Below are 14731 nucleotides of genomic sequence, written 5' to 3'. Positions count from 1 at the left end.
TGTCCCTGGGAAAGTGGTCCCTCCGCCAGCACTACATGTATTCCCTGTGCCTGCCACATCCAGGACACCGTGCCACCCCACCCCGGGTGCCGCGTCCCACTGGAGGCCTCCGCCCCCCGCCTCACCACTCTCTCTGCCTCTCCTGTCTCTGACTGAGTCTCTAGGACCCACGTCCCCCCCACCCCCCGCCCAACTGTTTCCTCTATGGACAAAACAAGATGACAAAGGACCCAGACACACATCACACGGGACGGTCAGGCGCAGGGGGGCCCTGGAGGAACGAGGCCTTGTCCAGAGAAGGAGAAGTGCTTCCAGGGTGCCTTGGCAAGGGGGACAGGCAGGACCGTGGCCGGATCGGGACACTGGCACAGATAACTGGTCTGGTGGGCAGGGGGCCGGCGCGGCAGCAGGCCTGTGAGTAGTGGATGGCACCCCCAAAGTGCTGGAACAGGAGCCTTCTCCAAGACTGAATCAGGGCTTCCCTGGAGGAGACAAGGAGGGAGATGATGACCAAACGGTGGGTAAGGAAGAGGAGATCACGCGCCCTGAGGCAACAGCCTACTGAACGCGCCTGACAGAACGGCCAAACGCAAGGGTGCCGGACGTTATGCAGCCGGAGAAGTTGGGCACAATCACAGACTTGGTGAGGAGACACCTCCGACGTACACAACGAGGGGTGGAGACGAGCGTCAGAATTCCCACGGTCTCTTCTGCCTTTTCATAGATCAGGCTTATATAAAGTGGGCGGAGCTGTGCCCCCCCTCCCCACCTTGGTTCCATCTGCGACTCACACCCCCAGAGTCCCATGGCAGGGGGAGGGTTGGGAACTCAAATGGGTCTCCAGTAACTTTCCCAGCAGGAGGTCGGGCCTCAGCAGTGTCAAGCTGGACCCGTGCCCTGCTCTGCTGAAAACCACACACTCCCTCAGCTGAGGCTGGGAACGGAAGTCCTCCCTGAGGTCTCCAGCACAGTGTTTAGGGGCCTGGGGCACCTCTAAACATGACTGGGGGGGACACATTTCAGCCCAGGGCCCTGTCCAAAGACACAAGGAGGGAAAGACTGCCAAGAACAGGGAGGCAAGGGGGGCAAATTGCAGACTCCCCCTCCAGGGGAGGGGACCCGCTCTGGGCTGCATGTCTTCTGCCTGCTGGAACCAGGCACCTCCCAGGGCACGGAGACAACTCAGGGAGCCTGGCCCACTCCTACCAGGACACCCTCCCCAGCCACACCGAGGCCACCTGCAGTCCTCGCCATCCGGACCTGAGCGCCACCACAGAGGCTTCGGGGAAGAGGCGACCAGCCCTCCCCAGCTGTCAGGATGTCTCTGGCCATTCACAGGTTACTAGGCCACTAGTTCCCTGGCCTTAAAGCAGACACACTTTGCCTCATGGCCAACGCAGGACAAACACACAACCCACCTTTGACAAGCGAAGGAATCCTCTTTCCCATTAGTGACCCTGTTTCAAGAAAAACCCACACAAGACTTGTAAGTACCGAGACAACGTAATCTACAGCTTCTGTGCAGTCAGCCCTCAACTCCCTGGTGAGCTCAGGAAGGGACATGTGTTTCCGGCTCACACCTGTGTGTCCAAGGGTGTGACTCTAACACAGGAGGTGTGGCAGAGGTGGCTGGCACCCCTTAGGCTGATGCAGGGACGTCAGCGTCACCCCCAGATCAGATCAGATCAGATCAGAGTTTTCCTCCCACAGTGTGATGGGTGAGGCACCCCCTTCCTCGGGCCCCAGGAAGGACAGCTGAGTTTTGGAGGAGGCTGAAACGTGGGAAGTGGGAGGCTCTGCCCACTACCCTTACTCCCCTAGATTCTTACCGCACTAGAGCTGGCATGGCTGAGCTTATCAAAGCGGAATTTCAGGTTTGACCTCGGGGAGTTTCTGCTTTTGGTATCTAGGAGAAACAGAAGTGCCCGTGAAAAGAGAGTGAGGCTGTAGTGGTCATTAGGGCTGTGTGTTTGGGGCAGGGGTGCCGTACAAGGGAGGGCAGGAGCAGGGCCTCCTCCCTCCCCTAAGCACTCCAGCTGACTTGCAGCAGTTTGCCAAAGCCAACTCTTACATTTTCCGAAATGGGAGCTGGTTGGTAAACCCGGTCAGTTAAAAAAAAAAAAACAAATTACATAAGCTTCCAAGTCCATAAATTATATTCAACAAAGGTAATAAATAGGGGCACCTGGTGACTCAGTCGGTTAAGAACCAGACTCTTGGTTTTGACTCAGGTCAAAATCGCCCTGTTCCTGAGCTCGAGCTTCACATGGGGCGCTGCACTGAGCACACGAGGCCTGCTTGGGATTCTGTCTCCCTCTCTCTCTGCCCCTCCCCCTCTCAAAAAGTAACAAACACTTTTTTTTCTGTTCATGATTATCACTTTGTTTTTGGGGAGGTTTTTTTCCCTTAAATAGTTTATTGTCAAGTTGGTTTACATATAACACCCAGGGCTCATCCCAACAAGTGCCCTCTCCCATGCCTATCACCCCCCTTTCCCCTCCCTCCACCCCCATCTGCCCTCAGTTTGTTCTCAGCATTCAAGAGTCTCTCATGGTTTGCCTCCCTCCCTCTCCCCAACTATTTTTCCCCTTCTTCTCCCGCATGGTCCTCCATTAACTTCCTCCTAATCCACCTATATGTGCAAACATATGGTATCTGTCCTTCTCTGCCTGACTTATTTCGTTCAGCATGACATCCTCAAGTTCCATCCATGTTGCTACACATGGCCAGATTTCACTCTTGCTCATTGCCATGTATATTCCACTGTATAAATATACCGCATCTTCTTGATCTATTCATCAGTTGATGGACACTTAGGCTCTTTCCGTGTTTTGGCTATTGTGGAGAGTGCTGCTATGAACATTGGGGTACATGTGCCCCTATGCATCAGCACTCCTGTATCCCTTGGGTAAATTCCTAGCAGTGCTATTGCTGGGTCATAGGGGAGTTCTGTTGTTAATTTTTTGAGGAATCTCCACACTGTTTTCCAGAGGGGCTGCACCAGTTTACATTCCCACCAACAGTGTAGGAGGGTGCCCGTTTCTCCACATCCTCGCCAGGATCTATAGTCTCCTGATTTGTTCATTTTAGCCACTCTGACCAGTGTGAGGTGGTATCTCAGTGTGGTTTTGATTTGTATTTCCCTGATGAGGAGGGACGCTGAGCATCGTTTCATGTGTCTGTTGGCCATTTGGATGTCCTCTTTGGAGAAGTGCCTGTTCATGTCTTCTGCCCATTTCTTCACTGGATTATTTGTTTTTTGGGTGTGGAGTTTGGTGAGTTCCTTATAGATTTTGGATACTAGCCCTTTATCTGATATGTCATTTGTAACTATGTTTTCTCATTCTGTCAACTGCCTATTAGTTTTATGGATTGTTCCCTTTGCCGTGCAGAAGCTTTTTATCTTGATGAGGTCCCAGTAGTTCATTTTTGCTCTTGATTCCCTTGCCTTTGAGCCTGAGATTAGCCACGGCAGGGGCATTTACACATGGAAATCAGCAACGCCACAAACCCAGGGCTTGACTTATTGTGTTGTTATCTGGGCTTAAACTGTGAAGATGTTAAAAACATCAAGAAAATTTGAAAATGCATTGTGTCTGTAGCCATCACATTATGACCAGCACCAAAAAATGAGTATTTGAAAACTGGTGTCTGATTCAGCAAAGAGGCTGCTTGTGTCACTGACAAAATATCAATCATCATTCATGTCAGAGTTATACTTGTTGTTCATCAGCAACTTTCAGTTGCCTACAAATAACAAGGTCAGACAAATATCAATAAGAATATGGGATTTATAACAAAGATTACTTTTTATAAATTGTGTGCTTCAGACCCTCTGTATCAGTAAAATTTATAGTAAATGTGAGTGTGTGTGTGTGTGTGTGTGTGTGTGTGTGTGTGTACAGCAGGAGAGCCAGTTGTTGAACATTTCCCAGCACACCACCAGCAGGGGGGGCCACTGGCTTTCGGGTTTTCCTCTGGCCCAAGGACTCTGCACATCAGTACTCTCCACTCAGAGGCTGCTGACTTATTTCTGGTGCTTCGAATCAAGGGGTCCCACCCAGCACTGTGAGTCTCCCAGTACGACCTGCCAATCCCCTCTCAGGTCCCAGGGAGCCCAGGTGTGACCTGAATGGTTGGGGCATCAGAGACTACGGAAGCCTGAAGTCCGGCCCTCCAAGACACCTCCCTCCACTAGGCCCCGTCTCTCCCCAAGCACAGCCAAACAGCTTAAAACAGGTTTCCAGATCTCTGCAAACTGATGCTGGTCCTAGAGGCACCCAGCTCAACTTCTGCAAGGCTGGGAGTAGGAAGTGGCCCTGAGGTTAAATAACGCGCAGGGAAAGGGGGTTGAGGGAAGCATGTGGTGAGGTGCAATAAGATGGGATGGAGTTACCAGGCCCACTTGAGGTCCCCTTCTGCCCCGGGTGACCTTCAGCAAGTAGCAGACACTCTCTAAGCCTCTCGTTACTCAAAATTTTATTTAGATATTTATTTAATACCAGGTTGGAGCCAGGCTTGTTTATAGATTCTTTCATTCATTCCTTCAATATTTCATTAAGCCTTATTTTTTAAAAATCAGGGAATCTGTATTACTATCCACTTTACAGATGAGGAAACTGAGGCTCAGAGAGGTGGACCTGAGGCCACAACCAGGATTAGAACCCGGCTCTGCAGTGGCCCAGCACAGGGGGTTGAACGAGAGGAGGCGCATGAACCAGCTCTTTCCGTGTTTCTATCGTTTGACTAGAGTTTCTCAGCCTCAGCTCATTGACATTTGGGGCCAGATAATTCTCTGTTGGGGAGGGCGGGAGCTGCCCTGCAGCATCCCTGACCTCTACTCACTAGCAGCACACTCTCCTCCCACAATCCTGAAAATCAGAACTGTCTCAATATTGTCAAATATGCCGTGGGAAGCAAGGGTGCCCCCTGTCGAGCACCGCTTACTATTGTTTATTCCTGTTATTTAACAAACATTTAGGTTAACAGTTCTTTTCTTTTTAATTGTTTTCTGTTTATTAGGTTTATTAGTTTATTTTGAGAGAGAGCGCAAGAGCAAGCACGGGTCGGGAAGGGGAAGAGAGGGAGAAACAGAATCCCAAGCAGGCTCCGTGCCATCAGCGTGGAGCCCGACATGGGGCTGAATTTCTGAATCATGAGATCGTGACGTGGGTCAAATTCAGGAGTCAGACCAACCAACTGAGCCACCCAGGTGCCCAATGGGTCTAAGTTCTGACTCTCTAGGCTCATCTAATGTTCACACAACCAGCCAGAGGAAGCAGGAACTACTTGCTCCCTCCATTCTTTGCTTGGGGAAACTGAGGCACGGAAAGGTTCACTAACCTGCCCGATGTCACATCACTAGTAACTGGTAGAGCAAGGATCTGGAGCCAAGCTCCACAGTCCTGCACCTGTCCCCACACCACGCTGCCCTCCTCGAGGGCCGGACACCAGCAGCAGATTTCTGGCACCAGCAGTGCCCTGCAGTGCCTACCATGCACGTCCCCTCGGATGACCATCCCCTCGGGCTCCAGCCCTTCATCCCTCCCCAGAGGGGCCACCTCCTGCTCTGCCTGATTGCAGGGATCACAGACCCCCAAAGGCCCAGGCTCTTTGCTCTCCCTGAAGCCCTGCTACTGAGCCTCCCTGACATCTCCTGGATCTACATCCTTCTCCCATTGCTCCAGGCACCCCCTGATCCACAGCCCAGCCACCCCGCACTGCCCACCACGACCCCTTGCTGATCTCCCTCCCTGCACCCCTCCCCATTGATCCCTTCTCCTCAGCCAGCTGCGGCCACCGGAAGAGTCCTTCCCTGGTCCAGAAGCACTGCTCTACCTAAGACCGTCCAAGGCTCCCCTCGCCAGCAGGACAGCCAGCTCCTGGCCAGGGTCTGCACGGCAGCCCAGCCTGGCACCCCACGTGCCGTCTCCTCTCACATCTGTCCTTGAGATGGGCTGCAGCCCAAGGAACCGCATGCGGTCCCCTCCACCCGCCACACTCGTCCCGCTTTGTACCCTTGCGTTGTCAAGGTCACCAGCGTGGCACAGGCACCCAGCATCAGTGACGGGTGGGGCAGAAGAGCCTCGGCTTTCAAATCCCAACTTCTGCACCAAATCATTGCACTTTCGGAGCCTCAGTTTCCCCACAAGTAAGGTGACGACAGGAACACAGGAGTCTTAAGGCTGATGGAGCAGGCTAGCAGAGCTCAAGGGCTGACCCTTTGGGGCCAGAGCAGAAACTGCCTGATTCAGCGTGGCTGAGGCTGACGCCCACGAACAGTGGTCAGGGCACAACCCTGCCCCCTCCCGTCGGCCCTAGGGTGCACATGCCCAGACGTCACTGACCTGTAGGACTCCGGCTCATGATGATGGGGGTGGCAGCCGCCCCCAGGCTGGGGCTTTCGCTGCTCGGGGTCGGGCTGTAGACAAACACCTCCTGCTTGAAGGGTGAGGTTGTGGACGGCTGGCTGCTCTGGGGAGAGAGGCTGGGTGAGCAGGGCCAGCTCCACCCCTGGCCGCCCCACAGGGTGGCCCGTGCCGTGGCAGGCCTGACACAGGTTCCAGCAAGCTCAGTGCAGTCCCTGCCTCCCACTGTATACTTGGACCTGCTCTTTCTGCCTCTTCTGACCCTGCCCCAAAAAGTGCCTGTGACCCAGCCACAGGGAGCACTGGCCCTCTCCTCTCCAGCCGGGAACCCCACGGCAGGGACACAGTTCAATGTGGCCTCCGGCCCTCTACTGCTGGCCTTGTGTCACTCTGAGGGAGGCCCCCTGAGCCACTGCTCCCGGAGAGCAGAGACGGCTGACTGGCCCACCCCTCACTTCCCTACCTCCCCTTTCACCCGCAGACTCTGGCTGGGGCTCTTGCCACAGCAGCTAGTTTAATACATATTGCAGGTGTCTGGCTGGGCCCAGGGCACCCCTCCCTGCTCCCCAGGGTCGGACGGAGCCACGCCTACCCCGCTGTCACATTCCTCCATGGCCTCTCCCTCCCCCGCCGTGCTGCTGAAGCTGCTGGTGCTGGAGGAGGAGCGGGAGATGTTGGCTCGGCCATTCTCTTTCAACTTTATGAAGGGCCTGTGGGAACAGGAGTAGGGCGGGCCCCGGTCACTCACCGAGACCCCCTTCACAGGCAGGGCAGACCTAGCGGAGACTGAGCCGGCCCACCAGCGGCTCCCCATGCCGCTGCCTGTTGCCTTTCATGTTTCCAGAGAGTCCTCAAGGCAAAACTGCTGCCTCTCCACAGACGGCATATTCCAGGGCTCCATCCCAGGGCTCCGTCCGAGTGGCTAACGCCAGCCCTCCTCCCACCCTCACTCTCTTACTTCTCCTTGTTGGGGCAGATTTCCGGAGAGCTGGGATTGGATGAGGCCTCAGACTTTATCTCTTGAGAAGAGTGTGCACCCTCCGGGGTCTTGGGGTTGCTGGATGCACTGTCACTAAGGAAACAGGAACAAGAAGGTGTGAAGCCACGGGGCCGGCCCCTAAGCCTCCGTCCCACCCCCAGGCTGAGACAGCCCCAGCAGGCTGTCAGCGCCACCGGGCCTGTGGGGTCACAGCACGCCTACCAGCGCATGGCCACCGCCTCCCTGAGCCCCACTCAGACAGCAGGGGACAATGGGGTTTTTGGCTGCTTCAGGCGCTATTCTAGGCGCCTGCATGAGCCAAGACCTATCAAGCAAGAGTCCTCGCTTGATGCTCCTGAGCCCAAGTCCACTCTCCACCTATGCTGACCATCCCCCCGGCAGAGCTCTAAGTCAAGAGCAGGCCACAGTGGGGATGGCGTGAGGCCTATGACATCCACTCCCACAGCAAGGACACAACCCAGTGCACTTGGACTCCTTGGCGGTGCAGGCAGGGGACTGTGCCTAAGTCCAGGGGCCACTCTCTATACAGACCACAATATGAGCTCCCCGGATCCGTGTGAAAGGCCACCTTTTATGCTGGGAAAGGGCATCTTGGTAAACAGGCTACTCTCGGCCAAGGGACCAAGGGCATTCTTCTTCTGTAGTTTAACAAAGACCACGTACTGACATACACAATTTGTCCTGTGCCCCCTAATGGAGACAAGCCAGCCTTGTCCTCAGGGCACTTCTATTTTTATAGCAACTTTACTGAGATACAATCCACATATAATAATTGACCCATGTAAAGTTTGTAATTCAGTGGTTTTTAGCATATTCACACTTGTACAGCCATCACCATGATCTAATTTTAGAACATTTTAGACCCCTATAAAGAAACTCCAATCCCATTCCTAATAACTCCCTGTCTCTCCCTCCCCAGCCCCTGGCGACCAACTAATCTACTTTCTGTTTCTATGGATTTGCTTCTCCCGGACATGTCACTTAGTCGGAATCACACAATGTGTTGTGGTGTTTGGTGACTGGCTTCTTTCCCTTAGCATAGTCTTTTCAAGGTTCAACTAAGTTGCAGCATCTATCAGTGATTCACTCCTTTTCACGGCAAAAAAAAAAAAAAAAAAAAAAACCCATTTGATGGCTACACCACATTTTAATTATCCACCTTGGGCTATTACGAATAATGCTGCCAGGAACATCTGGAACTGCCGGGTCATATGGTAACTCCATGTTTAACTCTCTGAAGAGCTGCCAAGCTGCTTTGCAAAGCAGGTGCATTAGTTTGCGGTCCTACCAGCAGTGCCTGGGGATTCTAATCTCTCCACGTCCTCTCCAACACTGCTTATTATGTCTCTTTGATTATAGCCACCGAGAAGCACGAATGCCTCAATGCACTGTTAATGAGGGTGCTAATGACCTCCTCATTGTCCACCCAAGCAGGGGTTTGGGTCACGGTGCAGGGCTTCTCTGCACGTTGACACTGCTGACTCTCCATCCTGGAATTCCTCCTCCTCGAGCTTTCCCTCCCTCATCTTCCCTCCTTTTCTTCCCTTGCCCCTCAGTGCTGGTGTCCCCCAGGCATTCTACACACCCCCTTGAGTGGTCGTATTCACTGATCTGTCTTTGACTCCCTGCTGCGGTCAAGGCCTCTCTCCTAAACTTAAGACCTGCATTCTGGCCACTCACAATTCTGCATGTCTCTGCCGGGGCCGCAAGGACTCTCACATGTACTGGTTCCGGAGGTTTTCATCCCTCTCCGTAAACCCACCCCTCACCCTGCACGCCCCAGCTCGGGGCCTGGCGCGCCCATCCGCGGCGGCAGGCAGACAACCTGGAAACCTGGAAGTCAACCTAAATGCCTCCCTCTCCCTCGCAAGACTGTAAGCTTCTGGAAGGCAGGTTTGTGCCTCCCGTCGCTCTTGCCCGAGCACTCACCCCAGCACGTAGCAAGACGTGTGCTTGCTGAATTAAAGGTCAAATGGTTCACCATTAAAGGATCAGAAAGACAATGAGCAAGAACAGGTTAACACAGTGCAGTAAGAAAGCTGCTTTCAAAAAGAGAGAAAACATTCTAGAAGCCTAAGGAAAGTTAATTCACTGTCTTGGCAGAATCAGGGAAGCCTTCTGTAAGAGGGAACATTTGAGTGAGCTTTGGAAAAGGAGGCAAAGAAAGAAAAGAATCCAAGCAACGTTTCTAGTTTGGGTCCAAATATGACACGGACAATTCTGGAAAGTCCCGCACAGAGACTGGCCAAATCTGCCTTGGTGGACAGAGTGGAGTGAGACAGGTGCCTGAAGTAGGGACCAAGGTTAGAAGGACATCGTCTCCCAAAGCAGCACAGAGCCTCCCCTACCACCGCCCCGAGGCTGGGCATCTGGCAGCTGCCATGCTGGAAGGACCCTCAAACCCGCACTGGACAGTTACCATCGTGTCCGGCCGTCGCCTTGGCCTTCAGAGCCTGTGTGCAGACGGGGGAAGAGCCCCGAGCGCCGCTTGATGGGGCTCCGCGACTGGTTCTTCGCTGCTGCCGCCGTCGCCACTGGAGGCTGCCGATGAAACCACCAAAATGAGTGTTTGTGGCCCGCCCCGACCCCGGTGTCCTTCCCTTCACCACCCATTTCTGGTCTACAAATAGCCTGTGCCCCCAACCAGCCTGGATCCCACAAACAGTGAGACTGCTGGGAAGGCGAGGCCGCCATAGCAGGAGCTGAGACCCCACAACTCAAGCCATTTGCAGCCCATTGTCCTGTGTTCTTAAGCCAAACCTTGTGGCCCCAGGTAAGAATCACCAAAGACCAGATTCCTGGAGGAACCAGGGATCAGAGCCACGGTAAGGAGAGCCCAGCATATTGAGAAGGTCAGGATGATTCACGGGGTCACACACTGAGAACCAGAAAGCTGAGAGAGCCTGGGGGTGACCTGGTCCAACTGCCAGCTTTACTGGTGAGGAAGCTGAGGAGTAGGGGCGAGGGGACTGTGCTAAGGTCACACAGCAAATCATGTCAGGACAAGGACAAGAGCCCAGGCTCTGACTCTCCATCCGCTCCTCACAATAACCGGGCCAAGCTGGGCATCTCGGCAATAAGACAGAATGAGAGCGGCAGAGTCGGGTCCACATGCACCCGCAGGCGGGGAACCCACCCAGAACATGGCTCTGCTTCAGCCACGTGCAGGGGGCAGGAGCAAGGGGTGGGAGATTGAGGAGGGGGGACTGCAGACATCCTTGAGAGCCCTTAGACCTCCAACCCAGGCCCCAACTTCTGCCACTTGTGTGCTGTGCAACCTTGGGTGAGTGGCCAAGCTCTCTGGGCCCCAGTCTCCTCTCCCACATAATGGGGGTGACTGTCCTGCCCTGCCCACTTCACAGACCTTCTGGGTGGAACAGACAACAGTATGAAATATTTGGTAAGTTAAATGAATTATGTAAGACCACTTATAGTGCCAATCCTTAGTATCATAGTGGGTATCTATCTGGAAAGAAGGGGGAGGGGCAGGAGGAGGGGGAGGGAAGAGGAGAGGAGACGAGGGGAAGGGGAGGGGAAGAAGGGAAGAGGCAAGAGGGGAGGGGAGGGGAGGGGAGGGGAGGGGACGGGAGGGGAGAGAAGAGAAGAGAAGAGAAGAGAAGAGAAGAGAAGAGAAGAGAAGAGAAGAGAAGAGAAGAGAAGAGAAGAGAAGAGAAGAGAAGAGAAAGCCCTACTCTATCCGAATCCAAAGTCACTTTGCTTTTTAAAAGGACCAATTACGTAGTTCTTTCACCTGGCCAGTCCCTGGTGCAAACAGACCAGACCCAAGCCCACAGACACACCAGGCTCTTCCCCTGGGAACTGCGTACACAGCGATTAACAGCAAAGACTTTGGATCAGGGAGACATGCACTCAAACCCCAGCTTTTCGGCTTAGCTCGGTGACCTGTGGCAGGTTACTAAACCCCTCTAGGCCTCCCTTCCTCAAGTTTGAAATGCAGAACACATCAATTCCTGCCTCGAATAGTTGTTACAGGGATCGGATGAGGCAAGGCCCAAGAATCACTTAGTTCAGTCCCCAGGGCACAGCAAGCCAAGGGAGTCTACTGTCATCATTAATAACAAAGCAAGGACACCCCTCCTGCGTCCCCAGCCCCTGGCCAGAGAAAAGTGCCCCAAAATGATTCTGCAGGGTGGGCCCTGAGGAAGAGGCCCAGTCGCCGAGGGAATGAGGAGAACAGGATGATGGAGAGCTGGTGGTACAGTGAGAGCAGAGCCGCCTTCTGGAGAACAGGGTAACGGGAAGGCTTGCGGTCCGGGTCAGCCCTAGCTGTACCTGGGACGGAGGCTCCATTTCACAGGCAGGGCCCGGGGTCACCCCCAAACAGCCTCAATGTCCCCCGTTCCTGCTCAGGTCACCTGGCCCAAGCCTGGGTGGATGCACCAGCCTTCACGGGCCTGGTGGGGGTGGGGGGCCCTGCCCAGGAACCGTGCGCTGCCCAGGGGCTGGGGCGCTCACCGAGAAGGTGGTCTTGGTGACGTCCATGCTGTTGTGGGAGATGCCCCCACTGAGGCTGCCGGGGATGCCCGCGCTGTGCTGCTTCTTCTGGCTGCTCACCATGGTCTCCATGGAGTGGCTGCGCACACGGATGGCTCTCTGGGGGAGAAGACACGGCGCCCTGATAGCTGCAGCCCAGCCCACCGGACGCCCCTGCCCTCCTGGTTGGGTCTGTGATCAGAGCCCTCAGATCATGCACACTTGGGCCACTCAGGGCCACCAAGGAGGAAAGGGCACATCAGCAAACAGCCAAGTGTCCAGGAGGGGACACCCAGGATGATCAGGGGCTTGTCAGAGCGTGGGCACAGACAGGAACAGAGAAAATCAAGGCTGCTAAGCCTATGACAGGGACAGGCCTGGGAAGTGGCAACGCTCCTGCAGACCACTCAGCAGGTGTGTGCTGCTCTGGAACCAGGACCTAGAGAAGCGGCCATAGTGAGGACAGCTAGTTAACAGAGAGGGAGCACTCCCACAGGCCCTGGGTCTTTTCGTGTCACCCTAATTTTAGGAACATGTCTTGCTTCCCTAGATGACTTCGTAGAGGACACTTCTTGGAGGCAGACATCAGGTCTGACATTTCTCTGACTCCTCTCCTGTAATTCTCCCAGCTCCAGCACAGGGATGGCGCACGGGAAGCACACAAACAGAAGAGTAGCCACATTTACTGGGGACTTACGATGCTCCAGGCCCTCTAAGAGCTTCAGCTGTATTCTCCCAACAAGCCCGTCGTGTGGGTATCCTCCACCCCACTTCACAAGTGAGGCTCAGAGAAGCCAAGAGACCTGATCGGGAGCACCCAGCTAAGAGGCGGTAGAACAGAGGGCCCAGAGGTAAACCCCAACATATGCCAAGATACAGAGATGGAGATATTATATGAGTTGCACACATAAGAGTGCCAAACCAAGCATATTCCCCAGTGCAAAGCCACTGGCCCAATTTTCCCTCTTCCTCCACAGGACAAGGGAGTATCGTGATCAGTCTAAGGTGGTCATGTAACCAATCCCCTTGCCAGTGGGGCATGAGGGGGTGTCTGATGGGAGCTGTGGGGAAGGAGTTCCTCAAGGATTCCCAGGGGCACTGGGTGGCTCAGTCAGTTAAGCATCTGTCTTCAGCTGGGTCATGATCTTGTGGTTGGTGGTTTTGAGCCCCGCGTCAGGCTCTGTGCCGACAGCTCAGAGCCTGGAGCCTGCTTCGGATCCTGTGTCTCCCTCTTTTCCAGTCCATCCCCTGCTCGTGCTCTGTCCCTCTCCATCAAAAATAAGTAAACATTGAAAAAAAATGGTTTTAAGGATTCCCAAAAGAGATGTGACATGCTGCACCTGAAACTGCGTGGCCACCCTGGGGCCATGAGGGACCAAGCCTGCGGGACAAAGCTGACAGGCTGGGATGGCAGATGCCAAGGGCCACACTGGGCCATGAGCCCCCCAAGTGTCCTTGTTAAGTGGGCTCGTGGGTTTTCCTTGCTGTGGGAGCCGGCCGAGGTTCTCAGACACTGAGCTTCAGAAAACTGACTCAGAAGGACAAAGGCATGGATGCAAGAAGCTGATTCAGGACAGAGGGCCACTGGCAAACACGAATGCTCTGGAGACAAATCACTTCTGCAAATGAGGCACGGAGCCACCAGACTCTTAGCCCTGATGTCGTCTAGCCTCTCCCGTGTGAGTCAAATACACTGCCTGAGGGACGTCATCTCGGACCCATCTTTTTAGACCACAGAACAGAATCGCCTAGCAACAGTTTCCAGCCAGTACATTCTATTCATTCCATCTCCCAAAGACAACATTAAGTCATACACCCTCTGGAAAACTGAGCGCAGGAATGGTGTGGCGCCACACCGAGGTGTCCCTAGATAAACAGCAAGCCTCCCTGAGCGAGTCAAGTGCTCCATAAATCTCAGCGTCGTGACATGATGCCGCCGCCACCACCACTGTCATCAACAATGACTTGTCAGTTAATCGTGTATGTTCTGATGCCCTCCCCACGGTATCTTTCCAAGAAAGATGTGATGTGGTTTGATGGGATCTGGTCTACTGGGTTTCATACACATGAACTCCCTGAATCCCTGCAACTCTGAGATGCAGACAGGACAGGCACCGATAGAAAAGGTCCCAAAAGACAAACAATCACCCAAGGCCACTGCAGGTGGGAGACGGAGTGAGGACCCAAACCCGGGACCCTGGGCTCCAGATGAAAGGCCCCAGTATCCCTGAGATGGTCCAGATTGAACGTACAATTGAACGGGCTGATCGACTAAGGGTGATCAGAAACCAAGGGCTTTCAACTCTCCTCAAAAGAAGTCTCCACGGCCGATGTCAGGAAGGACGTTTTCTCCTCAGTGCCCTTGGTGCCGCTGTGTGAGCCGGCAAGATACATCCGAGGAGACGATGGCTGACAGGGACGTGCAGGGTGGCCGTCGCTGCTGGACGCTAACAGAAAGAGGTTTGAGTCCTGGTCCTCCCGGCACAGTGTATGAACCTCTCTGACACATGGCTGCCTCGTCTGCACAACGTGGTGACAGTCCCGCGTGAGGAGGGCGTGAGACCGTGTGTGAAACCCACTCACTCAGGCCCGGCTCTCCTTCCCCGCTCTCGGGGATGGAAGGCGAGGGACATGACGATTGCACCAAAACCTTAAAACAAAGCTGCGTCTGGACAAAATCATCCAGTGACGTGGTCTAAAGTCTTTTACACTGGATCTGCTGTGGAGCTGGAGGCACTAGCCTTCTCAAGCCGGGCGGGAGAGCCAGGGAAGGGCAGAGTCTCCCCTCTGCCTGCATCCTCTCAGGGACAGGCTTTCAACACGGCCTGCCCCGGCGGCGGACGGCCCGACCCCTGCAATGGCCTTCTGT

General features: G+C 54.5%; 1 protein-coding gene across 3 annotated transcripts in view; it reads right to left on the bottom strand.

The window, feature by feature from the left end:
* Nucleotides 1–290: 290 nt before the first annotated feature.
* RAP1GAP2 (RAP1 GTPase activating protein 2) overlaps nucleotides 291–14731 on the bottom strand; it is a 187628-nt gene continuing 173187 nt past the window's right edge. For 2 of the 3 annotated variants that reach the window (XM_039253300.1, XM_039253304.1), the window contains exons 18-25: nucleotides 11845–11982; nucleotides 9788–9909; nucleotides 7327–7440; nucleotides 6961–7078; nucleotides 6348–6474; nucleotides 1830–1906; nucleotides 1419–1457; nucleotides 291–482 (exon numbers count right to left, since the gene is read on the bottom strand). In XM_039253300.1, the coding sequence (XP_039109231.1) occupies nucleotides 1449–1457; nucleotides 1830–1906; nucleotides 6348–6474; nucleotides 6961–7078; nucleotides 7327–7440; nucleotides 9788–9909; nucleotides 11845–11982 (705 nt within the window). In that variant the 3' untranslated portion in view covers nucleotides 291–482; nucleotides 1419–1448. The remainder of the gene's footprint in view (nucleotides 483–1418; nucleotides 1458–1829; nucleotides 1907–6347; nucleotides 6475–6960; nucleotides 7079–7326; nucleotides 7441–9787; nucleotides 9910–11844; nucleotides 11983–14731) is intronic. The other variant, XR_005531951.1, reaches the window with a different exon arrangement.

Source organism: Hyaena hyaena, unplaced genomic scaffold (assembly GCF_003009895.1).
Source record: "Hyaena hyaena isolate Hyena2069 unplaced genomic scaffold, ASM300989v1 scaffold_10, whole genome shotgun sequence".
Lineage (NCBI taxonomy): Eukaryota > Metazoa > Chordata > Mammalia > Carnivora > Hyaenidae > Hyaena > Hyaena hyaena.
Note: the sequence above shows the minus strand (reverse complement) of the source record. Positions and strands in the feature narration are given on the sequence as shown.